The sequence below is a fragment of the Neophocaena asiaeorientalis genome, unplaced genomic scaffold (genome assembly GCF_003031525.2).
Source record: "Neophocaena asiaeorientalis asiaeorientalis breed wild unplaced genomic scaffold, Neophocaena_asiaeorientalis_V1.1 scaffold1, whole genome shotgun sequence".
Lineage (NCBI taxonomy): Eukaryota > Metazoa > Chordata > Mammalia > Artiodactyla > Phocoenidae > Neophocaena > Neophocaena asiaeorientalis.
In genome coordinates, this window is record NW_020171981.1 from 3,354,972 (window position 1) to 3,382,216 (window position 27,245).

A 27,245-nucleotide genomic window follows, 5' to 3' on the forward strand; every position below is an offset into this window, starting at 1 on the left:
AAGGGGAAGGCCGCGTACCCACAAAAAAAAAAAAAAAAAAAAAAAAAAAATAAAAAAAAAAAAAAAAAAAAAAAAAAACCAAAGCCCCAACTGTTTTTGCAACTTTTCTGAAAGTATGAAAATTTTCAAAATAAAAAACAATGCCAAGACCCCGGAAACTGAATAGAAATAGGACGTTAACTGTTTTCTTTCTTTTTCTAAATTGGTGGAATTCTAGCAATTTTTTAAAGTGGCTCTTCTATAAATAGCAAAAAAGTAAGGAGTGGTGTCATAATACAGTTTTTATTTTATAAAATTCTGTAGTAGTCTGAGCTTATATAGTCTAGTCTCTTCCTTAAGGGATGAGTAACTAGCAGAAGATAATGCCAAAAATACGTGCTTGTGTTTTTTGTTTTGCTTTTGTTTGAAGACTAGATTAATTTATGTTTTTTCCTATCCCAGGCTCGAGCTGGAATCATTAGCACTGTAGAGGTTCTAAAAGTCATGGAGGCTTTTGTGAATGAGCCCAATTATACTGTATGGAGCGACCTGAGCTGTAACCTGGGGATTCTCTCAACTCTCTTGTCCCACACAGACTTCTATGAGGAAATCCAGGAGTTTGTGAAAGATGTCTTTTCACCTATAGGGGAGAGACTGGGCTGGGACCCCAAGCCTGGAGAAGGTAATGGATGTACTGAATGGGGAAAGAATTGATCAGAAATTGGTCTTTTTTTTACTCAGCTGTGGTTAACAATAACAATAGCATCATCTTTGTGTCTGCTGGATGTTACTGTGTATTCAGCTAACTAGAAAGTAAGACTTAGGACTTTTAAGCCTCCTGGTGAAGTTACATAAAAACAGTGGTGGCTATGTGTATTTGTTGCTAAATATGATATATGCACAGAGCAAATGGTGGAAATAGAAGTCTTTCACAAAGTTCCAAAGGCCCATTTTTAGTAAAGAAAAGCTAAAGGGAATTCTGGATTATTTTATTTATTATTTTACCATAAATACCAGGCACCTTATGTACAGCTTGAAAAGGTGTTGAGAGACACAGGGGCCAGTTTTCTGAATTAAAGGAGTTATTTGCTTTCTACATGTATCCTCTCCTCTTTATTTCTGTAATCCTGTATTTACTCTTTTGCTGTCATTTAAATGTTGGGAATAGTGATTACAGGGCTTTATATATAATTATTTTCTACCATATGCTAATAACTGAAGGTGGTATTTCCTCCTGCCCTTCTTATTCTGGCAGTCTTTTACAATAAGAACAATAGTAACAATTATCTAGAGCTCTATGTCTTACTTTTATTGATTCAACAAATATTTATGTACCCAGTAAATGCCAGGTACCATACTAGGAGCTGGTGGTATAACAGTGAACAAAAAATCACTCTGTGTGGCTTACATTCTAGTGGAAGACACAGCAAACAGTTCAATAGATAATATTTTAGGTGGCAGCAAGTATCATGAAGAAAAATAAAGTTAGGTAGGGTAGATCAGGAGTAAAAGGGGTAGTAAGCCACTATTTTATGGAGAGTGGACAGGAAAATGCAGGAAAACTAGTGAGGTGATATTTGAGCGTAAGCAGAGACCTGTAGGAGAGAACTGTGAGGATATCTAGTGGGAAAATGGTCCAAACAGGAAACAGCAAGTACAAAAGACCTGAGGCAGAGGCATGCTTAGATGTTCAAGGAATAACAAGGAGGCTGGTAAAGTCAGGACAGAGAAACTGAGGGAGAGAGGAGGGTGGAAGCATATCAGCTCTTATAGAACCCGTGGGACTTTCACATCTAGTGGTATGAGCAACTCATTTGAGAGTTTAAAGCAGAGGAACATGACTTATTTACTCAGCTGTGTGAAGAACAGACTGTAGCAGGGGAGGCAAAAGAGGAAGCAGGGAGACAAGTTAGAAAGCTATTTCAGTAATCCAGTTAGGTGTTGGTTGCAGGTAGCACTTGTAGGTAGTAAATTCTGGGTATGTTTTGAAGGTAGAACTGAAAATACTTGGTGGTGCCCTGTGTGGTGGAGAGAAAGAGGGGAGTCATCAAATTTTGGCCTGAAGAACTGAAAGAGTGAAGTTACCATATACAGGGACGGGGAAGACTGCTGTAGAAGCAGATTTGGGTACAAAAGGGAATCAGCAGTTTGGTTTTGGACATCTTAAAGTTGAGGTCCTTTTAGACATCCAAGTGGGGAGTCCCATGCCGAGAGGTCCATGCTGAATAGATACATTTAACGCATAGATGGTATTTACAGCCATAAGATTGGATGAGGGCATGGTCAGTCCAAGATTTAGAGATTGGGTAGAAGAGGAGGAATCAGCAAGGGAGATTGACTGGACAATAAGGTAGGAGAGACAGGAGGGAGAGGAGTGTCCCAGAAGCCTTAAAGAAGCAGTAGAGACGGAGAAGTGATCGTCTGTGACAAATGCTGCTCTGATTGCATTGGCCAAGTTCTGTGGCGTGGTGATGAACAACACCAGAAAGGGAAGAGAGGAAAAGGAGACAGCACTTTTAGACAACTTTTTAAAGGAGTTTTGCTAAAAAGAGGATCAGATAAAAGGGGATAGTCTGGAGAGAGATGTGAAGTCAAGGGGGCTTTTTTTTTTTTTTTAAAGTGGGAGACTTTATGTTTTTGTGCTGATGAAAATGATGCAGTAATAGAAAAATTCATGATGTGAAAGAGAGGTAATTGCTGGAGTAATGGCTGAATAATCGAGAGGAGTCAGGATCCATTGCACAAGTGGAGGAGTTGGCTTTAGGTAGGAATACAGCAGATCCATAAGAACAAGACAGGAAGTATATGGACACAGATGCAGGTAAATTGGTGGATGTTGCACTTTTCTTTCATGATGATAATATGTGAAACTTTGGGGGCTAAAAAATACCTTTTTTTTTTTTTTTTTTTTTTTTTTTTTTTAACCGAGGCACGAACCCGTGTCCCCTGCATCGGCAGGCGGACTCTCAACCACTGCGCCACCAGGGAAGCCCAAAAATACCTTTTTGAAATAGGGAGAATGTCATTAGTTTCCCAGCTTTACAGATAGAAGAATCAAACATAGCAAAATAATAAAAATATTGCCTGTATCAACACAGCAAATCAGCACCAGAATTATAAATTGGTTCTTATAAGAACCTTCACTAGCGTCGTGTTATCTATTGATTTCTTACGGTTTTCTTAAATGTATTTTTTATGGAGTTACTATTTAAATATGGCAAATTGTGCATGTTCAATTCAGGGACTTGACAAATGCACACAAATCTCCATCACCCAGGAGGTTGCCCTCAGGCCGCTTCCCAGTCCCTGCCACTCTGCCCACCCCACCAACCCTCACATCCCCTGCAGGCAAACGCTACTCTGACTTCTTTCACCCTAGATTAATATGGTCTCTTCTAGAACTTTATATAAATGGAATCATATTATATAGTCTATTCTTTTATCTGGCTTGCCTCACTCAGTATAATGTTCTAGAGATAACATCCTTTTTACCGCTGAGTGCTATTTCATTGTATGAATATACCACAATTTATTTGTCCATTGTGCTGTTGCAGTCCATCAGTTTGTATGCTAGGTTAACTATTTTTTTTTTTGAGGTATAATCAATATACCACAAAATGCACTCTTTTAAATATACAATTCAGTCTTTTTTCACAGTGTTGTACAACCACCAGCACTATCTAATTCCAGAACAATTTCTTTACCCTCAAAAGAAACTCCATACCCATTGGCAGTCACTCTGTATTCCCTGGCAACTCAGTCCCAGGCAGCCACTAATCTGCTGTCTCATGGATTTGTCTGTTCTGGCATTTCATATAAATGGAATCATACCCTGTGTGGCCTTTTATATTTGGCCTCTTTCATTTAGTATGTTTTCAAGGTTCATCCATGTTGCAGCATGTATCAGTACTTCATTTCCTTTTATAGTCAGATAATATTCCATTGTATTATATGGATATACCACATTTTCTTTGTTCATTTATCAGTTTATGTATGTTTGGATTGTTTCTACTTTTTGACGGTTAGGAATACTGTTATGAACATATGTATACAAGTTTTTGTATAGACAAATACTTTCATTTCTCTTGGGTATATACTGAAGAGTGGAATTGCTGGGTCATACGGTAACTCTGTGTTTAACCTTTTGAGGAATTGCTGGACTGTTTTTCAAAGTGGCCACACCATTTTACATTCCTACCAGCAATGTATGAGGTTTCTAATTTCTCCCCATCCTTGCCAACACTTGTTATTGTCTCTTTTATTCTAGCCATCCTAATCGGTGTGAAGTGGTATCTTGTGGTTTTGTTTTGCATTTCCCTAACGGCCAGTGATAGCTTATTGGCCATCTGCATATCTTCGGAGTAATCTATCAGATTCTGATTTAAAAAATCTAAGATTTCAATGTACCCAGCATACTAGTTCTATATGTGACCTTTCTCTAAATCTGGGGTCAAAATTGCATGATCTCAGTCTGTTCCTTTCACACATAATTCTTATTAGTGTAATTACCTAGATGGAGTGAACATTTAGTAAATCAAGTTGGCATCGTAACTATAGACAGAGGCATCATATTTGCTTGTCTAGTGTGTTAAGCACTTCATTTCATTCTTATTTGATAAATTTAAATCAAGTGTTCTCTCGAGTACTAAGGTAATTGATTTTGTTTGTTCAAGACTGTAGACATGGTATAACACAATTATAAGATATCCAGGTGGCATATTTGTAAAAATAAGCTTTTTAAGTAGTTCTATATCTCTTTTACTTCTCAATCAGGTCATCTCGATGCACTCCTGAGGGGCTTGGTTCTGGGAAAACTAGGGAAGGCAGGACATAAGGCAACGTTAGAAGAAGCCCGTCGTCGGTTTAAGGACCATGTGGAAGGGAAACAGATTCTCTCCGCTGATTTGAGGAGTCCGGTAGGTTTTCATAATAAAGTACCTTGATTTCTAGGTGACTTCATCATTCTGTGTAGTGTGGAATGTATTTAATAGTAACCAAAAATGACCTAAGTATTGACTCACAAATCATGTCTGATTCTTTTTTTTTTTTTTTCCTTTATTTATTTATTTATTTATTTTTTTACTTTTTGGCTGTGTTGAGTCTTACTTGCGGCATATGGGATCTTCACTGAGGCACACAGTCTCTTCATTGCAGCACTCAGGCTTCTCTCTAGTTGTGGCATGCGGGTTTTCTCTCTCTAGTTGTGGCACGGGGGCTCCAGAACACGTGGGCTCTGTAGTTTGCAGCAGACTGGCTCCTTCGTTGACGCACGCGAGCTCAGTAGTTGTGGCACACAGGCATCTAACCTGCTTCTCCTGCATTGCAAGGCGGATTCTTTACCCCTGGACCACCAGGGAAGTCCCCTGATTCTTTTATTGTTTTAAGATATTTTATTACGATTTTTTTTTTTTTTTTTTTTTGGCTTTACATGGGCTTTCTCTAGCTGCGGCGAGCTGGGATTACCCTTTGTTATGGTGCGTGGGCTTCTCATTGTGGTGGCTTCTCTTGTTGCGGAGCATGGGCTCTGGGCGCACAGGCTTAGTAGTTGTGGTGCATGGGCTCAGTAGTTGTGACTCGTGGGCTCTAGAGCATAGGCTCAGTAGTTGTGGTGCACAGGCTTAGTTGCTCCGCGGCATGTGGGATCTTCCCAGACCAGGGATCGAACCCGTGTCCCCTCCGTTGGCAGGCAGATTCTTAACCACTGTGACCAGGGAAGTCCCTCCTGATTCTTTCAATATACACCACTTACGAGGTCTGTAGGCAGCTTCTTATTGATGTCAAGCTTCTCAGTCTGCACTAGGGTACTGAAAGGTGATTGACTATCCGTGCACATTCTTCTGAAAGACTGGTGTGTTCTGCTGTTACTTACTACCTGCCATCTACCTTTCTGGTTGTTAATGTGGGCTCTTAGATCCTTGCCACAATTTGTATTAATATGTAATATCCACACAATTTTTTTTGACTTGCTTTCTGTCTTTTCTTAACGTTAGAATATTTGGAACAAGTTACATTTAATCAGATGCCTTCTTTTCTGTTCCTGTATTCTCTTGTAGGTCTATCTGACTGTTTTGAAGCATGGTGATGGCACTACCTTAGACATTATGCTGAAGGTGAGTAAATTTAGAAAGGGCTCCCATTTTCTGCTTTTTAAGTTGAATTGACATAGAGAGTATGAGCTTGAGTGGTTAAAAAAAAGTCCTGGCAAAAGAAATACATGCTGATATGCATACTGTAGACATGCAAATATTAGGAAACTGTGAGAGAAATATATAATATGTTTATTTGTACTACCAATACAAGTGCCAAAAGTCATCTAATTTTTTCACTTTTTTTTTTTTACTCACGAATTTATGCATCTTAAATCTTAATACCGAAATGTTAATTTTGATTAAAAAGTCAAGTTCTTAAAACTTTTCCCATCAATGCAAATTTACTTGGGGTTCTGCCCATTTTATACAAAAGGTTTGTTTCTGTGCTTAGAAAAGGGATAGATGATTAGGTGTCTCAAGGGTTTGGTCTGTGCCAGTGCCTCTTATGAATGGACAGGAAATTAATTCACTTGCTTTCACAGCCTCTGTAGTTTCCCAGGGTGGTTGGCATATAATTAAACTCCAACTTAGAAAAATATAGGTAAAACTTTCCATGTCCTTATAATGGCAGTGATCTGTTTGAAAGTCCTAATGCTGTGGAACAAGTGCTCTCTCCAGTCCTTGTCCATGCAGTTATTAGTCTAAGAAATAACTTGACAATCTGGTTGTATTAGAGGTGGAGAGAGCTGATTCTACTTATTACCATTAAATAAAATGTGCAAAATGTGCCTAAATACCCAAATCATCTATCAGACCCATTCATTAAATGATCCGCACTTAGGGAGACAAACAGCATAGGAATGGGATGTGCTTTAATACTTCTACCCTTAATCGGAATACTTTTCTTATCCCAAGTGGATCAGAATTGCAAATCTAATTGCTAGTATTTTAGTTCTAAACAAATCCTATTTAAATGATTAGAATGTTTTAAAATATATATATATTATAAACTTGTTTTAAGAAACTACATCTCAAACTGTATTGCTTTAACTACTTATCTTGTATAAGGATTTCCTTTCTAATAACATAAAAAAAATACTTCGGGTTTACCTTTCAACTAAATGACATTAAGGTCCCTTCTCATTCTTAATATTCTGTGAACCTATGCACTATAAATCATGTATTTCTTTGCATATGAAATGAAGTACTTGGTATTTTTGGTCTATTCCATAAAGGTGTGGGAAAAATAAGGGTTCCGAAATTTTCATGAGAGGTACTGAGACATTTTCATGTCATGGCATATTTTTAAGAATTTATACTAGTATGTTTATTTAATAAATGTTTGCATCTAACACAAGGGAGCTCACAGTGATTCAGCTTGTGTTAAAGAGCTCTAATGAAGAGTGAAAGAGCTCTAATGAAGGCAGAATCAGGGTTCTTCAAGAAACCAGTCAGGGGAGGTTGCAGAGGGATGGATTGGGAGTTTAGCAAATGCAAACTATTATTATGTATGTATAACTGAATCACTTGCTGTATATCAGAAACTAGCACAACAATGTAAATCAACTATACTTCAATAAAATAAATTTAAAAAAAAGAAAGAAACCAGTTGATGAGAGGTGAGGAATACAGTTTTCTGTTGGTAATTTAGGAATAATGAAGCAGGATAAATAACTTTAATTCAAAGTGTATTTGAAATGTGGTGTTATGATGCCATCTAGTGGACTCCTGTAACAGGTTCTCCAGGGGGTGGGGTGGGGAATGCTTCCTAAAAGCCAGAGTTCAGACCTTGAGTATTAGAGCTGAAAAGGACCTTAGAAATCATCTGTCCACCCCACTCATTTTACAGATGGGGAAACTGAGACCCGGAGAGGTTAAGGACTTAGTCAAGATCACACAGCTAGTTAGAGGCAAAACTGGGACTAGAACCCAGGTCTTCTGACCTCCTATCTATTTTACTACACTGCTGCTCAAAAGAGTCCAAAGGAAAGGAAGAGGAAACTGGGAGCTGTGATGGGGTCTCCAGACACTGGTCAGTGTTAAATCTTCAGAGGGGAAAAAAGGTCAAGAGAGTCTATAAATTAAGTTGTCCTAGAGAAGTATCTCATATACATTTGTAGTTCTAATTTTTAAAAATATATAATAATATTTTGTTTCTAATTATGAAAAAAGATTTTGGTATACTCACTATGGAAGATTTAGAAACTAGAAAAGTATAAAGAAGAAAACAGAACTTACCTGTAATTTTTAAAATGTCACAAATATAGCATGTATAATATGATCTTATTTCTGATTTGGTTTTTCTTTATGCTTTTCTGTTTTCTTAATATTCTTCATTCAGCATGTGCTGCTTTTGCAGTTAAAAAATATGATGATCCCACTGATCAGAGACCATTATTACTGTTAATATTTTGATGTGTTTTCAAGTGTTTTTTCCCCTTCACATTAACTTTTTAAAAATTTAGAATCATTTTGCTTTGTCTCTCTTCTTTCATTTAATATATCAAGAGCATGTTTATGTCATCAAACATTCTTAAAATATTACTTTCAATAATGCATCTTATATTTTTCACTATTGTAAATAGTGAAAAATACTATAAATTGAAGTGGTATTAGTAATTATTATTTTGCTCATCTAACATAGAACATTAGTCAGACATCAATGAGTAAAGAATTTGGTCATGACAGGTTAACCCCTTAGATCTTGATGTTGAACTGCTTAGAACTGATGACAAGCTATTCATACAGTAAGCACTTACACCTAGTGTCTTACTATAGGGGCACACGACAAATTTAGTGCCCAAACACCTTGAAAAATATTCTTTTGTTAATTTCATATCCTGCAGTCTTAGCCAATGAGAATGTAGAGCAAAAGTTTCACCTTAATGGGGGGGAAGTTAATTATCTCTATCTGTATTTTTTCACTATAGCTTCACAAACAAGCAGATATGCAGGAAGAGAAAAACCGGATTGAAAGAGTCCTTGGGGCTACTCTTTCACCTGAATTGATTCAAAAAGTCCTCACGTTTGCACTTTCAGTAAGTTACCATGAAAACTGCTTTTAGAGGGAGTTGTTACCCACTGATCTGTAGCAAATGTCCTTGATTCAGTATTCTCTGCCTTAACCCTAGACTAAAGGCTCCCTCTCATTCTTGGAGGACTGGAATAAGCTTTTGTTACTAATCACTGTATCTCCCTCTAGTGGTGAGAATCAGAATAGTTGGGAGAGGAAATAAACTGGAAAGCTGACACATCCCCGTGCCTACTTTCTGTCTCTTCCTTTCTTTACCCTAGAGCAAGTATTTATTGAGCAGCCTGTTTGTACCCATCCCAGTGCTTCATTCTCAATTTGGCTGATCTTTAGGTTGAACATTCTCCTCTTTGTTAGAAGCTTCTGGTGCAAGTTATTCCTAAAACAATAAGTGTCTTCAGCGGGATTACTTGGGTACCTCAACAGCATTTGCCCTTTCTGGCAGCAGACGATGTTCTGGATATGGTAGACTTTTAGTTCTCTTCCTTTTTTTAGGAAGAGGTACGTCCACAGGACACTGTATCAGTAATTGGTGGAGTGGCTGGAGGCAGTAAGCATGGAAGGAAGGCTGCTTGGAAATTCATAAAAGACAACTGGGAAGAACTTTATAATCGCTACCAGGGAGGATTCTTAATATCTAGACTAATAAAGGTAGGTGAACATTTTTGAGTAGCTTGCTTATGGATATTATTGAGAAACATCCATGATTCACTAGACCCATAGATTATGGCCTTTGCCTTTTTTTTTTTTTTGTGGTACGCAGGCCTCTCACTGTTGCGGAGCACAGGCTCCGGATGCACAGGCTCAGCCGCTCCGCGGCATGTGGGATCTTCCCAGACCGGGGCACGAACCCGTGTCCCCTGCATCGGCAGGCAGACTCTCAACCACTGCGCCACCAGGGAAGCCCTGGCCTTTGCTTTTTAAGAGTTTCCTTAAGTAGTTATTAGCTTTACTAAAGAGTTTCTCCATAACCCATCCTGTACCCTCTAGAATAAACTGAAGTTGGGAAAGAATGGAATGATTTGTTTTTATGGTAAATGGAAGTTTGTTCCTAAACTCTTAGCTGTTCTTACTATTTATAAACCATTTTTTTTTCAGCTATCAGTTGAGGGATTTGCAGTTGATAAAATGGCTGGAGAAGTTAAGGTAAGGAAAGGACTGTTTACTTTTCACTTTTCAATCCAGTAAGTAAAAACACTAACCAAATTGTAATGATAGAGTGTTGGGGTAATGTTGTACTTTAGGGTCTCCATGTTCTTGCTTGGAGAAAGACGGGTTAGGTTGTATCTTTAATGCTTGAAGAATTTAGAGTTGGAATCATCTTTGGGGCATTGAAGTGTGGTTGAAAGAATGTGGAACTTGACATCAGTCGACCTGGGTATAAATAATCTGTGCTCTGCCCCTTGTAAGCTGTGTAACTTCAAGCAAGTTTTTTAACCTCTATGAGCCTGGCTCCTCATCCATAAAATGAGGTGTTAAGATTGTTATTTAGATTAAGTAACATAGGGGGCCTGGAACATAGTAGGTCCTTGATATTAGTTCTTTTTCCTTTTCTAAAACCTTCATAGGTCTTTTGTAGGCACAATGAGACAAGATGACTATGTAGGGACTCTCCTCTTAGCTCTTAGAAAGACTGATAATCAGTTTAGTGGCAGAGTTCAGCGTTTGGAGGACAAATCTACACTGATTAGGAAAATCTTAACTTTAAGCCTTTCATTGCATTTAATTGCGAAGTATTTTTTAAGTGTCACTTCCGCCTTCATTCTTGAAAGCAAGGGGGTTATCAGGTGTGAATTTGGAAATTCTGAGAGCTATAATGTTTGATTCACTTTATGATCCATTGTTAGAAATAAGATTCATTTAGTTTACATTGTGTATTGTATTGTGTTAATAATTACTTTATTGTAAAGGTAATAAATACTCTGAAGGAGAAATATGTATAATTAGTTTGAGGGGAGGGCACTGGTTAAGCTAAGCCTGGTAAAGTAGGTAGAGGCCAGACCGAGGAGGGCCTTGTAGGCCATATTAAAAGTTTCCTAAGAATGGGAAGCCCTTGAATGGCTTACAAACCAGATCAAATCACTCCTTTGTTTATATGATAAAAATTTCAGTCTGGCCGCAGTGTGGAGAATGCATACTTTGGAAAGGAGAAGAGAAGATGTCGGGAAGCTAACTCTCCAAGCAAAAATGATTTAGTAGCTTGGAGAAGATGGAGTAAGAAAGAAATTCAGGGGCTTGATTTTGTTAATCTTTAATTCAACCAGTATTTACTGAGTGGCTTCTCTGTGTTGTGAACGTATCTGGGGAGGAAGAAGGAAGAGTCAAGGATAATTCCCAGGTTTCTGGTATGTAAATAGTGGTGCTGCTTCTCGAAGTGAAATGAGAGGAAGTCTTGTATCTTACTCAGGCCCTAAGAACCCAACTGTGATAGGAGCCTTGGAGCAGGAGCCATTGTCATCCATGTAAATAAAGTTACTGATTTCTAAAAGGTCTAGACTTAATCTGATGAATTAGTCATTCTCTCTTATATACTAGCTCAAAGGAAAGACCCCTGCCCTTTTGCTAGTTGGTATTTTCTATGGAACCAGGTGTACTTCATTAGAAAATGGTTTATTCAGCGTTTAATCAATAAGCGTTGTGATAATTACAAGAAACTGAAGTAGTTTTACTGTATGAAAAATGCGAGTCTATAAAATTTTAAATTATTAGGATATAGAAGCAATTTAAGCTTCTTAATTTTATCAACCCTTACAAATTAATCTTTATTTGAAGCAGCCAAAATGTTGAGTCCTTAACTACTCTGTGCCAAGTATTACGCTGTTTATATGGGTTGTTGTCTCTTCAATCTTCTGGAGTAAATATTTTCTCATAGATGAGAAAACATACTTGGAGCAGTTAACGTACTCAGTCACAGGATAGTACATGATGGAGCCTAGATCAAGTCCCAAGTCTGATTCCAAAACCTAGACTTCAAGTAGGTTTTTTAACCCCTGTGAGCCAGTTTCATCTGTAAAATGAAGTGATAAGATTGTCATTTAGATGAAGTAACTAACACAGGGGGCCTGGAACAGAGTAGGTCCTTGATATCAGTTCTTTTTTACTTTATTTTGCTGGTTGGACAAGGAACTTAAAAGAAAGGCCATAGGTTCTGTCTCTTTACTGTTAACTTTTAACTAGGTTGTAAGCATATAATATATTTGGAGGAGAATTCCTGTAGGCAGGTACAAGGAGCTGCTTGTTTTCTTTTAGCCTGGAGGTGGCAGTGGTAAATTTTCATGAGTGAAGCTTATGAACCCTTTATAGACAGTGGGTATTTTTTCAGAGCCTGTGATATTAGCTTCTTACTATTGCTGGTAATGATCCTACATTCTGGGTTGTTTTACCAGGCTTTCTTCGAGAGTCACCCAGCTCCTTCAGCTGAGCGTACCATCCAGCAGTGTTGTGAAAATATCCTGCTGAATGCTGCTTGGCTAAAGCGTGATGCTGAGAGCATCCACCAGTACCTCCTTCAGCGAAAGGCCTCACCACCCACAGCGTGAACCCGGAGCATGCCGCCACTGTGGTTCTGCTGCTTCATGCAGGGATAAGGTGGAGCGACCGAACAGCTGATTCATATGCCAAGAATTTGGAGTCTTCTTTCAAGCCAGTGGGGGTTGGACATTGAATGTAGTTAACTGGTTCCTGCTCACACTCCAGAATTAAATTCTATTGAAAAAGGAAAATCAGCAATTCAGCAAAAAAAATAAAAAATAAAAAAAATGTAAATATGATAGTAATAAAATAGAGCATAACGAAACTGTGAAACTTCCTGAAGCCTTGTCAGTGGTTAAAAGTATTTAACACTCTCCTGTTAATGACAGATGTTCTGTTTTTATAACCTACCAAAAGGAAACTAGAGGCTTCTGGGTAAAGAGGATTTTTGTGAAATGGGTTCTACAAGCAGCCTACAAACCAAGGGTAGTGTCCATTGCTGGGGATGATAAACATGAAAGGCTGATAGCTGGTATAACATAGAGTCTGTGCATAATTTCAAGTGGGTTTTTTTTTTTTTTTTTTTTTTTTGCCAAGGGGTCACACAGAAGGGAAAGCAAGGAGGAAAACTACAATCCTTGGTTCAGATTGAGTTATGCAGGAAAATATATCTTCCTGATCAGTCCCCATGCCAAAAAAAAAAAAAAAAAAAAAAAAAAAAAAAAAAAAAAGTTAAAAAAAAAAAACCTATCCTGGTCTGGGTTTTTTCCTCCCCTAGTTCCATCCCCAACCCACCACCCCGGTGTCCTTCTTAGAGATAAAGAAATAATAAGGAAACATCTTTTATAGCCACATTAAATAAGAGAAACTGATATACATTATTTTTTTCTTTCTTTTTTAAGATGACTTTTAAGAACCCTGAAATGCATATAGGTGAGACAATAGAAACGAAAGGTTTTCATCCAGGCCTTTCTGAAGGAGTTACTCTGCTGAAAATGGTCTTAGTTGTCTGACAGGCCAACTGTTGAATCTCTTTATGACAGTATCAACACTGGCTTCTTCTGGTTCATTTTGGGCATGTAAGAAGTCATTGGTAACTGCTGCAGGGCCTATATATTAGTGGTAACTGGTTTTAAAAACAACAAAGACTATAAGCCTGTGTGTGCCACTCTGCTTCCACAGTGTATCCTACTAACAAGCCTCACCAACCTAATCCAGTACATTTTAAGTCTAAATCTCATTCCTTTCCTCTTTCCCTACCTTTTTTCTTTTCTTTTTCTTAAAAAAAATATTTTTGTGTGTTATTAACAGGAATTCATATTTGGTGTGGCTTAACTGTATTTCAGAAGGTCATCAGATTGTGAGACTGCTTCCTTGAAACATTTTTGTGCTATTGTTTTAAAAAAAAATAATTAAAAAACAGTTGGCGTTAATAAAAATGTCAATGTGAAATTGATGTCCTGACGTCCTTTATTCTCTCTGATAAGCAACTAAAACCTTTCCTATCATTCAGTAGGATTATAAGAAGTTTTACTACCATAGGATTTTTCTGAGTCTAAGAAAATCCAGTTGCTGAATTCCTAATGAAGAGTACCTAACCAGAAGAATCTTAAGATTCCTCCTAAATTAGTTCTGGGTTAACTCAAAAGTCTCTTAGAGTCAGCATTCAGGAGTTAACTTGAGCCTGCCAGTTCCCATTTATTGAGGCTTCCTTTTATCTAGGCATGTGCCACCGGCAAAGCAGGGGCATCAAAAAGACTGAAAGAAATTCTGCTTTAATTAAAGAACTCACAATCAAATTCTGGAAAGAAGTTATTTTAGTTTCAGCATACATGCAAGTTTTGTGTATACTGGTTTAGCAGTTTGAATTACGTTGGGGAAGAGGTTGCGCTAGGTATCTTCCGCTTCCTCTTTAGAACTGCTTTTCATCCTGCTCTGCGTCCCAGGAGGTATTGACCCCCATGGACTGCATTAACAGGCTCCTTTGCCCTCTGACTTCCGGTTGTGTTGATCCAATTAGTAACACCCTCAGAAGATCAAAAGGCTGAGGAATGGATATTTAGTAGCTAGGGTGTTTATTCCCCTGGCTTCTAAATTGCCAGGTCACATAGGTTGTCTGAGTCCCTCTACCAAGGACTGCGACTCCTATCAGGCAGCCTCTCTAGCTTCTAGCTCCTTCTCTTTGGCCCTTCAGATCTAGGGATAGAAAGGACCACTCATTTACTAGCTCTGGATAACTCCATTATTCCTTGTTGGTTTCTCTGAACTCTGCCCATGTCTTTGTAAACAGTCCCTTTATTAAACCTTTCTCAAATTCCCCAGTTTTAGTGTATTCTGTTTTCTACTAATATCTTGATTGATCTGGGCACCACAGTCCTGATGCTTGGAGTCTCTAGAGGTCTTAGTCCGACATTTTGCATGTCAGATATTTTTGTTTTGTTTGGCCACACCACAAGGCTTGCAGGATCTTAGTTCCCCGACCAGGGATTGAACCTGCACCCTCGGCAATGAAAGCGCATTAACCACTGGACCGGCGGGGAATTCCCTGTCAGATGTTTTAATTTGTCTTCCAAATAGCTCCCTATCCTAGGTAATATACTCATCTTACAGATGAGAAAGCAGGCACCGAAAAATTAGGCAAAGTAGTTAAACAGCAAATGACTCTCAGTACTAGTGATCAACGCAAGCTTGCCAGACTGCAAAAACCTGTGTTCTCCCAGCTAACTGTTAGGTCTACACAATTAGAAGATCATACAGTCACACTGGACCCAGGCAATAGCTTTAGAGATATTCAATCATTTTCCTTTTCCCTAATATTCTTTGGTTAAAATTTTTAGTGGAAATCAGAAGATTGGAAAGAAAGATGAATGTGTTATTATTTCCTTACAGAGAATGTTATTTTATATTTTATTAATGGGAAGCAGTAAAGCCTTTTGGGACAGTGGGCAGTTGTGGGTGAATTCTTATCTTGCATTTTCTAAGGATGAATTTCAGGAAGCAAGGAACCTCGTTGAAAAGAATATCTCTGTAGTGTGCAATTTGGGAGGGTAGGAGGGGTTTTATAGCTTTAAATCAAGTTTTCAACTCTATTATCCAAATGAGTCCTGGACTTGGAGCCACATTTGTAGGGTTAGTAATTTTTTTCTCAGCAAGAAAATAAAAAGCTGTGGGTAATAAATTTATAATTTTGAATCTATACTTACAGAATCTTTTTTTTTATAAATTTATTTTTATTTTTGGCTGCATTGGGTCTTCATTGCTGCGCACGGGCTTTCTCTAGTTGCGGCGAGCGGGGGCTACTCTTCGTTGCGGTGCGCAGGCTTCTCATTGCGGTGGCTTCTCTTGTTGCAGAGCACGGGCTCTAGGCACACGGGCTTCAGTAGTTGTGGCTTGCGGGCTCTAGAGTGCAGGCTCAGTCATTGTGGTGCACGGGCTTAGTCGCTCCGCGGCATGTGGGATCTTCCCAGACCAGAACTCGTGTCTCCTGCATTGGCAGGCGGATTCTTAACCACTGCGCCACCAGGGAAGCCCTACAGCATCATTTTTGACTCAATAATAAAATCAGCTGATGAGAATTTAATCTCTTCTTACTAAATACTAGTTTTAGGATCTCAGAGTTGTTGTTTTTAATAGGACTCTCTTTTGTGGTCATGGAAAATACCCACCGAAGATGGACCATGCCTTCTTGTACCAACCCGAGTGCAAGCAAAGCGGTTAAGGTGTTTGGTTTCCAATGCAAGACTGAGACAGGAGACCCTGAGGTTAATGAAACATTGGGCCAAACAACTGCTTTCCCTAGGAACCCAAATCAGGTTGCTCTAACAGTACGATTGACGGCAAACGGTGATAGATGGCAGTGTCAGGAAAGTCAATTGGGTTCTTATGGCATTTGTAAAGAACTCTGCTCCTCTGATTTCGTTGCTGATATCTGGCAGCTGTAGCTTTCACTACTGGTCCGATGCTGGGGTGGAATTAGCAAGAGAAGGAACATAGCTTACTATCATAATCTGGGCTTTCTCAGGAAGCTGCCAGCAGCTGCCAGCAGACATGTTATACACCAATTAAAATGACAACCAAGAAAGAAAGAAAAATTAAATCTTGCCATGGTTCGGCTGATCATACCAGTATGGTCCTCTGAGACATCCGCCTCCTCTCACCCCAAAACAACCTTAACTTTTATCATAAATTTGACAAACTGTACAGGTATATTACATTACACTGCAATTTTAATCCACTCTAATTTATTAGGGGATTGATTATCTACCTTGTATAATACATACTAGTCTTATGGATATATAGTCTTAATGCTTATTAGACTGACAAAGAAATTAAGAAAACAGTATACTGAATGGCTGATGGTTTAATGGGAGAAGTCTCGAGACAACATAGAATACAGGATAATGGAGGAGAGGTGAAAAGAAACAAGCTTATAAGAAAAAAATACAAAACATTTAAAATATTTGAGATGAATGAGGATGGGTGAGATGATTGTTGCTTTTCTAATAGGTCAGTTCCTTCGTCTATCAATGGAGCAGTTAAACTCAGGAGAATGTGAAGGGGTGTGGTAGGATGAAGTTAATGCTGTGGCCTTTACAAGTGTAAAGAAGTGCCTCCTGTATTCTTGTAACAATCCTGGAGTACATAGACTCTACTGGATAGACAGCGTAACAGAACATGGCTTATAGAAGATCTCTTGGCTACCAAATCTGGTCTCTCCCTGCCCCTGCTGACAATCTTATTTCCTGTAAATAGAAAGGTCTAGACCTGTGTGTCCAAATGCAGTAACCACTAGCCATATGCACTATTTAAGTTTAAATTAAATAAGAAATAAGTTCCTAAGCTGCGCTAGCCACATTTCAAGTGCCCAGTAGCCACCCATGGCTAGTGGCTACCATATTGGGCAGCACAGATATAGGTCATATCCATCACCAAAGAAAGTTCTATTTGAACTGTTCTATATCTAGTATATGCAAGTGTATTTTTTGTGTATGGTAGAAAATAATTACAGTCTGTGGCTTTTCTTTACCAACCTCATTGTAACAATTTGCTATTCATCTGAGAATACTGTATCCACTTAAAATTTTAATTCTGTTCACAAAATGTAATACAGATCCATTTTCCAAATTTTGAAGGGAAAAAAAAACCCTAGAAAGTGACTATCCCTTCCTATAAACCCACCTCCCAAAGACAATCATGATTAATAGATAACTTTGGGGCATATTCTTCCAGCTATGTTTTTGTTGTTGTTGTTGTTTTCCGGTACGCAGGCCTCTCGCGGTTGTGGCCTCTCCCGTTGCGGAGCACAGGCTCCGGACGCGCAGGCTCAGCGGCCATGGCTCACGGGCCTAGCTGCTCCGCGGCATGTGGGATCTTCCTGGACCGGGGCACGAACCCGCGTCCCCTGCATCGGCAGGCGGACTCTCAACCACTGCGCCACCAGGGAAGCCCTCTTCCAGCTATGTTTTTATACTTTATGCACTTAATTATTTTTGGTAACAAAGACAGGCTGTGCCCCTTTTGCCTATTCCCCTTTGTAACCAGTGCCACACATCTTCAGTCTTTGCCTTGTGACGCCAAGTGTGCCAGGCTCAGAACTGCGACCCCTGATGTCATGCTTTAAGTCATGGAGCGCATCACCAAAGATGACTTGAGAACAAAGTAACATGTGGCAAATGCATACCCTGAGAGCATTTCTTCCTTGTTTAGATTCTTTGGTTCACGACTATTTTCCAGCCTGACTGCCTGACATTAAGTGCCAGTTTTGTGGAGTGCACATATTTGAGGAATATGGCTTTAAGCTCTCAGGCTCAGTTAGTTTAAGCAGTTCATGTAATGAATTCGTTCAGTGTTCTTTCCTTACTGGAGACGTGAACTGCACTATATTTGGAACTACCATTTGCAACCTTATACGCCACTGCCTGGGTATTTAGCCACAAGTTTTGATCACCGTGAACTGGACTAAGGAAGTTATATGGTGACAGATTTCATAAAGACTGTGCTGAGGAGAGATGTAGCTGGCTTGAACACCTTCAGGGACTTCAGCTTGCTGCAGCTGTTGAAATGAGGCCATGCGTTCCTCCCACTGGACCCTGCTTACCTGCTTAATGCCTGCCTCGCCAGCTTGAGCAACTGTATTACTTCCACTCCTAGGCTTGCACCATTAATTTGGTAACTATACCTCACTGCTTCCAACAAGTGAAACAAATGTGCCATCCAACTATAAATGACCCAGGTGTGCACCAAACCAAGACCTGAGATGCGAGTAGTCAGAATAGCTTTCATTTTTTAAAAATAATCCTTTATTAAAAAAAATTTTAATAGATTGTATTAATTTATTTATGGCTGCGTTAGGCCTTCGTTGCTGCACGTGGGCTTTCTCTAGTTGCGGCGAGCGGGGTCAGGGGTGGGGGGGCTACTCTTTGTTGTGGTGCATGGGCTTCTCACTGCGGTGGCTTCTCTAGAGCCGTGCGGGCTTCAGTAGTTGTGACTCGCGGGCTCTAGAGCGCAGGCTCAGTAGCTGTGGCGCACAGGCTTAGTTGCTCTGCGGCATGTGGGATCTTCCCGGACCAGGGCTTAAACCCGTGTCCCCTGCATTGGCAGGTGGATTCTTAACCACTGCGCCACCAGGGAAGCCATGAATAGCTGTTAATGTCCCTGTCATCTGTGATCCACCCTTGACTGCTCCAAAAGTGTGCTGGGCAAAGGTTCTCATTGGTATGTGAGCATCACAGAAACAACAGAAGAGGTGAGAACAGCACCAGCCTTTTCTAGTCATTAATAAAGAATACAGTGTCACTGTGTTCTAACCTTACAACCTGCTATTAGATGTGGGAGGTGTGCATTTTGGTCACTCATCAAAGGATGCTGGTTATTGAAATATCAGAAGCAGCCTGTCAGAAAAGCCCCACAGCACTGGACTTGAAGGCAAGGTTTTGATGCATTAGTTCCATGGCAATGGAATCCAGATAGCAGACTCATTACAAAAGCTTTCAGAATGAAAGTATATTATACGATGCACTGAGACTATAGAATCAATTAAGGCAGATTTGGTTTCTGCCTCATGGAGCTTACAGTCCAGCAGGAACAAGAATTATTGAATGAGTAACTTGAAGTGTGATGAGTCTTTGGAATGGGAAGTGCCGGGGGGTATAAGAGGATATTACTGGGGAGTCCAACATAGCCTCAATGTTCAGGAAAGGCTCCCGTGAAGAAATGGTGTTAAACTGAGACCCAAAAGATGAGTAGTTGCTAGCCAGGCAAAGAGGACAGGGAAAAAGTGTCCTATGTGGGAGAAACGGCACATGCAACACAAGGCCTATGGCTGGAGAGAACCTGACCTACTTAAGGAACTCAAAAGAAACCCAGAATAGCTGGAACAAAGAGAGGTCTTGGGAAGGTAGTGAAAGAGGGATCTGGAGAGGTAGGCAAGGCCCAGACTAGGGAGGGACTTAGGTCACGCTGAAGATTCTAAACTTTAGCTAAAGGACAATGGGAAACCATCAGTTTCCTTATCTGTAAAGTGAGAAATAATAATCTCAGAGTTACCAGGAAACAAAATGAGAAGAATGCAAGTGAAAGGTCTTGTAAGTTATAAAGCATGATAGGAATATTACTAACATTATGATAGTAGTAGTAGTAATAAGCAGTGCTGCTTTCTTAAGTAACAGAAGTAACCGTTCAAATCTCCTAAGTGGGAATATGAAATTTTTTTTTTTTTTTTTTCTTTCTGACTGTGCCATGCAGCTTGCAGGGTCTTAGTTCCCCGACCAGGGATCAAACCCGTGCCCCCTGCAGTGGAAGTGAGGAGTCTTAACTACTGGACCGCCAGGGAAGTCCCTGAAATAGTCTATAACATATAAAACTCTGACTGAAAGGAACTGATGGAAAGGTCAGAAGTTTATTTCAGTTGAAACTTCCAGTGTGAGGTTCACGAAGCCAGGCATGAGCTGAGCTGTTTGGAGCGGGGTCATGCCATTTATGGCCACACGTATTTCTCAACTCCGCACTGACTCTTCAATGCCACTTCCAGGAAAGATCAGTGTTCTGCCTCCTTCTCAAACCCACCAGAGCACAACGGCTGACACATTCTTTCCCCTTCATTTCTTCCAGCCACAGCTGGGGCCCAGCATCTCCTAGGTCAGCTTTTGTAGAAGCTGTTCCCAAAACATTACACTCTTCTGAGCTCTTCACAGCAAGATAATTATCCCAGCTAGCACCTGCATTACATTTTAGGAGAAATTCAACACCTTTCCAAATCTGTGATGTTTTATTCTACAGCAGTTCTGTAAAGTAGGCACAAACGAATCTCACAGAAATGATGCGAAATTGGGGGCTCTCCTCTCCTGTCTGACCGGCAGATATGCTACCAGGAGAACTTAATGGTTCATTTTAGGCCATTTCCTCTCTGCCTGCAACACATTAAACTTTACCCAAGGACAGAAGGGCAGAGCTTGTGCAGATGCAGGCATTTGATTTAGGCCCCATTAACCTCTTCCCAGCCCTGGCCAAACAAACCAGACACAATTCTTCCCCAGAGCTACCTACCATAAATGCTCCACAGTACCACACACCAGAGGTTGCAAACTTGTATTTTGTCTTTGATTTACACAATGCCTTTTAAATCTTTGAAAATTTAAATGCCAGCTTTAAAAAATCATGGTATTTCACACAGAAATCCAGATTTCCAGCTTTTCTTTTTTTAAAAAAAATTTTATTGGAGTATAGTTGACTTATAATGTTGTGTTAGTTTCAGGTGTATCTAGTTTTTCTTGAAAAATCGTAAGATCTGACATCGATGTCTGGAGCTGAGTACAGACTTATGACCAGCACACTCTACCACAGTCCCCACTCTGACTAGATCCTTTATGAAGGTCCCATGACAGGCCCAGAATATCTGAGTTTGTGCACCCACCCCTGTACAGACCACGTATCATGAATACCGAATCCCTCCTTTGTGACCCTTTCATATGCACAGGGCTTACTCTGTTTGCATGCAACTTTGGGAATGCTTTGGAGACCTTTATGTAGATGAGAAAACAAGCCTTGGCCACTCCAGTCCATCTCTGGTGGATCTTAATTATTTGCAGCTATTTCCCGAGGGTAAAGGTAAAAAGCTTTATTCTACCAGACTTCTCATAGGCCACTCCTTTCTGTTGTCTCCTCTGTTCCATTCTGACCCCTTTGTTCATTCATTAGAAATTCAGAACTTTTTTTTTTTTTTAATACTTATGAAGGTGCTGGGACAGTGGCCTCAAATCATTTTTGGAATGAGATGGAGAACTTAAAAAATGCATTACTGGAATCGCACTTCCAAGTATATATCCAAAAGGACTGAAAGCAACATCACAGAGAGATACGTGTACACCCATGCCCAGTGCAGCATTATTCGTGATAGCTAAAAGGTGGAAGCAACCTAAGTGTCCGTTGATGGAAGAACGGATCAACAAAATGTGCTACAATGTAATACTGTTCAGCCTTCAGGGAGGAAACGTATCACCCTTGAGGACCTATGCTAAGTAAAACGAGCCAATCACAGAGAGACACATACTGTGTGATTCCACTTACAGAAGGTATCTAGAGCACTCAAATTCATAGAGACAGAAAGTAGAATGGTGGTTGCCAGGGACAGGGGTGAGGGGAAGAAAGTAGAGAGTTGTTCAATGGATATAAAGTTTCAGTTTTGCAAGATGAGTAAGTTCTAGAGATTTGTTACACAACCATGTGACTATACTTAACACCACTGAACTATACACTTAAAAATGGTTGATGGTAATTTTTTTTAACCACAGTTTTAAAAAAAGTATTTTAATGCGTCACTGGTTGTCAGGAGACCTGAGTTCTGCTAGAGGCTCCAACGCTGACTTGTGCGACCTTCGGCAAGGCACTCTCTGGAACTCAGGTCGTCGTCTGCAAAATGGGACGGTAGAAGAGAGAATACTGAAAACACCAACCTCAGTATGGGGCAGACGGATGTGACAGTGTGTGAGCAACGGAAGGCTCTGCTAGTATTAGATGTGGTCATCAACTCAAACTGCGGTCTCTTGTGGTGACTTAAAATTAGATTAAAAAAAAAAAAAATCGAAGGTCTGTGTCAAGTGCCAGAACCTTACAGACAAGAGCCTGCCCTCAAACTGCTCACTAGTGGAAAAAAACTAGAAAAAAATTTACAATATAATGTGTCACACGTCAGCCTAACATATGCCAGATTCAAATACATAGCACTTAACTTCCCTATTTAATGGGATGAAGGCTGGGTATACACTACATGTTGTTTGGGTAAATCAAAAGTCTCAAATTAGTTAGAACACAAGTTTAAAGCTTGATAATCTTTTCAAGGTGTTTAGTCTAAAAAAGAAAAAAATGTGTGTGTGTATTGCTTAGACTCATTTTTTACTGATATTTTAATTCAACAATTAATTTAATCTATTAATGTATTAATTTACTAATTGAATTTAATTAACTTAACTCCCATTTAAAGAAAAGAAGCCCTGGGTAGTTGGAACAAACAGCACTCCTGGCTGGAATGCAGTCTACAAAGGAAAGCCCACAAGTGCTGGGGTTGGTGGAGATCAACATCCATACTCTGTTGACACAATTACGCCTCCATAAATATTATCCACAGCCAAGCTAGTCTACTATGATTAAGCTTTGTTTCTTTCTCAGTTTTTTAAGACATTTTTTTCCTGGAGTTAATCATTAATTCAAAACAAAAAAAATTTTTTTTTGGCTTAGTTTTCCATGTCCCTATAATGAATTTATTCTCCACCATCACCAGAAGTGTAAATTTTTCCTCTATTCATTCCATCTGATTTCTTGGAGACGTCCCTTCTGTCCTCCTGCCCCAGTCCTGATTACTCTCAAAGGCCTGCAGCCAGGTTATGTCACCCTGGGATTTCCTTTCATCATCATCTTGAAGATTCTCTTCATTTCTCACCTCTGTTGAATATCCTGTTTCCAGGATCACGTCTTCCTGTTTCTTGATTTATTCTTGTTTTGGTGTACCACATCCTCCAGACGTTTCCTAAGAAAGGGTACATGGGTAGGAAGTAAAATTTTTAAAGATTTCACGCATCTGAAAATATGCCTACTTTACTGAATTCACAATTTGGCTAATTCATAAAGTTAGAGGTCATAAATAATTCGAAAGCATTCCTCCACCATTCCAGCATGGCTGATGGGAAGCATGGTACCATTCTGACGGCTGTTCCTTTGAACGTTAACTGCTTTTTCTCTCAGAATTTTTTAGTAACCTTCCTCTATTTACTCAATGACCTGAAATTTCTGGGTTTTTTTCCATCCATTATGTTGGGCACTCAGTGGGCTTCTCATTCTGGAGATGTAGGCCATTTAGTTTCGACTTGATTTCTTGAATTATTCCTTCAATGCTGCTTTCCCTCCACTTTTCTCTATTTCTCTGTAACTCCTCTTAGTTGAATGTTAATCCTCCTGGGCAACTTCTAGCTTTTAAAAATCTTTTCATGCCAATTTTCCAGGTTACTTTTTGGGGGAGGGCCAGGCTGCGCAGCCTGTGGAATCTTAGTTTCCCAACCAGGGATCGAACCCAGGCCCTTGGCAGTGAAAGCGCAGTCCTAACCACTGGACCGCCAGGGAATTCCCCAGCGTTTTTTTTAAAGAAAGGATATTTTCTCAACTTTATCTTCCAACTCTTTGATTGAAGTTATTGGTTATATTAAGATCTGTTTTATTCTTTTAATATACATACGCTTCTGTTCTTATTTCTTGGACATAACATCTCCACATCTGAGAATATTTATCATCCTTTTATAAATTTATTTTTATTTATTTACTTTGGCTGTGCTGGGTCTTTGCTGTGGCACATGGGCTTTTCATTATGGTGTGTGGGCTAAGTTGCAGTATCTGGGATCTTAGTTCCCCGACCAGGGATCGAACCCGGGCCCCCTGCATTGGGAATGTGGAGTCTTAGCCACTGGACCACCAGGGAAGTACCTATCTTTTTTTTTTTTAATATTTATTTTTGGCTGCACCGGGTCTTAGTTGCAGCATGCAAACTCTTAGTTGTGGCATGCATGTGGGATCTAGTTCCCTGACCAGGGATTGAACCCGGGCCCTCTGCATTGGGAGCTCAGAGTCTTAGCCACTGGACCACCAGGGAAGTCCCCTATCATCTTTTTAAGTTATACTTTGTTTTGTTCTGGTCTCTGTGCTGTTTCTGTATCCTCTAAGTTCCTTTGTTCTTGTTTGTTTGTTTGGTCTTTGTTTTTCATGTCAGAGATTTTCTTCAACTACCTGGTAATCTCTGACAGTCCATTCATGTTTAAGACTGAGGCACTAAAGTTTTCTGGAAGCTCTGTGTTCTGAGACAGGGCTTTGCAGTTGGGCATGACTATAGTGAGTTGACTTTCACTTGGGACTCTCAGCTCTTAGTGGGTTGAGTAGTGTCCCCTCCAAAAGATATATCCACATCCTAGTCCCCATAATCCGTGAATGTGACCTTATTTGGAAAAAGGGTCTTTGCAAATGTAACTAAGTTAAGGATTTTGAGATAAGACCACCTTGGATTATCTGGGTGGGCCCCAAACCCAATAACAAGTGTCTATAAGAGATAACACAGAGGAGAGACAGAGAGAAGAGGAGAAAGTTATGTGAAGATGGAGGCAGATTGGAGTGATGCTGCTACATGCCAAGGAACACCTGGAGCCACCAGAAGCTGGAAAAGGCAAAGAAATGCTCCCTAGAGCCTCCAGAGGGGACGTGGCCCTATTGACATGTTTTCAGACTTGATTGATTTCAGACTTCTGACTTCCAGAACTGAGAGAGAATAAATTTATTTTGTTTTACGCTACCAAGATTTTGGTAATTTGTCATAACAGCCCTAGGAGACTAATACAGTATCTATAGGTATTTCTTCTTGAGCTGGTCAGTTTTCCCAAAGGATCCTCCAATCTACTGATTGTAGGGTAATAGCCTGGCTAGGAGAATCTTAGGGCCAAGTGTGACAAGGGGGCCAGGTCGCACCATCTGTTATGTAGGCTTGTTTCAGCTATGCTTAGCATCCCAGAGTTCAGATTCTTTCTAGATTAGATTAACCTTTCTTTCTTCTTTTTAAAAAATAAATTTATTTATTTCTGGCTACACTGGGTCTTCATTTATGCGCATGGGCTTTCTCTAGTTGTGGAGAGCAGGGGCTACTCTTTGTTGTGGTGCGCGGGCTTCTCATTGCGGCGGCTTCTCTTGTTGTGGAGCACCGGCTCTAGGTATGCGGGCTTCAGCAGTTGTGGCACGCGGCCTCAGTAGTTGTGGTGCGTGGGCTTAATTGCTCTGCGGCATGTGGGATCTTCCTGGACCAGGGCTCAAACCTGTGTCCCCTGCATTGGTGGATTCTTAACCACTGCACCACCAGGGAAGTCCCTAGATTAACCTTTCAACAAGGTGTATTAATCGTGTTTTAAAAAATTTTCTGTATTTGACATCTTGGGGCTTTGCTAGCCCTGGACAGACTGGCCCTCCCAACACTAGCCAGTTCTTAGAGATAGTAAACCATTCTCCTGCCAGTGCACCTTTTATATATATATAAACAACCGATCCAAAACCCTTACTCCAACCACCTATTTTATCAGGCTCTCACAATTAGAGTCACTATTCCTCTGCCCTCATCACCCCAGGGCCAGATACCAGACAACTAGAGATATTCCCTATGCCCCAATGTCCACTGAAATTATTAAACTAGCCAATCCTGAGCCTGCTTACCCAGCTTCACCTGTTCCTTCCTGTGGAAGCCAAAATAAAGGCTGTGGCCAAGTTGTATATCCATACAGTGGAATACAACAAAAAGGAATGAACTATTGCTATGTGCAACAATGCTGATGAATCTCAAAAAAAACAAAACACTGAGCAAAAGAAGCTAGGCACAAAGAGTATATGCTGCATGATTTATTTATAGAATTCTTTTTTTTTTTAATTTTTTGGCCACGCCAAGCAGCATGTGGGATCTTAGTTCCCTGACCAGGGATCAAACCTGTGCCCCCTGTGTTGGAAGCACGGAGTCTTAACCACTGGACCACCAGGGAAGTCCCTAGAATCCTTTAAAAATGTAAAAGAAAGATGGCAGAAAGCAGACTGTGGTTGTAAGATAGAGGGTTGACTGCAAAGTGGCATAAGCTGTGGTACTGGTAAACTGGTTCTAAAAAAAATTTTTTTTTTTTTTTTGCGGTACGCGGGCCTCTCACTGTTGTGGCCTCTCCCGTTGCGGAGCACAGGCTACGGACGCGCAGGCTCAGCAGCCATGGCTCACGGGCCTAGCCACCCCACGGCATGTGGGATCTTCCTGGACCGGGGCACGAACCCGTGTCCCCTGCATCGGCAGGCGGACTCTCAACCACTGTGCCACCAGGGAAGCCCCTATACTAATTTTTAACACAACCTGACAATGAGTTGAACCAATTTAAAATTCTTGAAAGTACATTTTTGCGGGGGGGGGCTAACAAAAATGTTACATAATAATACTTCAATTTTCATTTAAAATTGAACTACGTTGAGAAGTATGCCAATATTTCAGTGGTGGATATAATTTGGGATTACAGGTGATTTCTGCTTAACTCTTCATGCTTTTCAAACTTCTCCAGTGAGAAGCATGTATTACTTTGATAATTAGAAAAAGAACAGGGCTTCCCTGGTGGCGCAGTGGTTGGGAGTCCGCCTGCCGATGCGGGGGACACGGGTTCGTGTCCTGGTCCGGGAGGATCCCACATGCCGCG

General features: G+C 40.1%; 1 protein-coding gene and 1 long non-coding RNA gene across 5 annotated transcripts in view; one reads left to right on the forward strand and one right to left on the reverse strand.

Annotated features, from left to right (window-relative positions):
* Positions 1 to 13,966, forward strand: part of NPEPPS (aminopeptidase puromycin sensitive) — an 86,760-nt gene extending 72,794 nt beyond the window's left edge. For both annotated transcript variants that reach the window (XM_024742791.1, XM_024742800.1), the window contains exons 16-22: positions 442 to 661; positions 4,753 to 4,895; positions 6,033 to 6,089; positions 8,939 to 9,046; positions 9,535 to 9,690; positions 10,138 to 10,185; positions 12,426 to 13,966. In XM_024742791.1, the coding sequence (XP_024598559.1) occupies positions 442 to 661; positions 4,753 to 4,895; positions 6,033 to 6,089; positions 8,939 to 9,046; positions 9,535 to 9,690; positions 10,138 to 10,185; positions 12,426 to 12,578 (885 nt within the window). In that variant the 3' untranslated portion in view covers positions 12,579 to 13,966. The remainder of the gene's footprint in view (positions 1 to 441; positions 662 to 4,752; positions 4,896 to 6,032; positions 6,090 to 8,938; positions 9,047 to 9,534; positions 9,691 to 10,137; positions 10,186 to 12,425) is intronic.
* Positions 13,967 to 21,611: 7,645 nt separating this feature from the next.
* LOC112398174 (uncharacterized) overlaps positions 21,612 to 27,245 on the reverse strand; it is a 13,612-nt gene continuing 7,978 nt past the window's right edge. For all 3 annotated transcript variants that reach the window (XR_003002946.1, XR_003002945.1, XR_003002944.1), the window contains 2 exons: positions 23,444 to 23,530; positions 21,612 to 22,416 (listed from right to left, as the gene is read on the reverse strand). This is a non-coding gene — a long non-coding RNA (uncharacterized LOC112398174). The remainder of the gene's footprint in view (positions 22,417 to 23,443; positions 23,531 to 27,245) is intronic.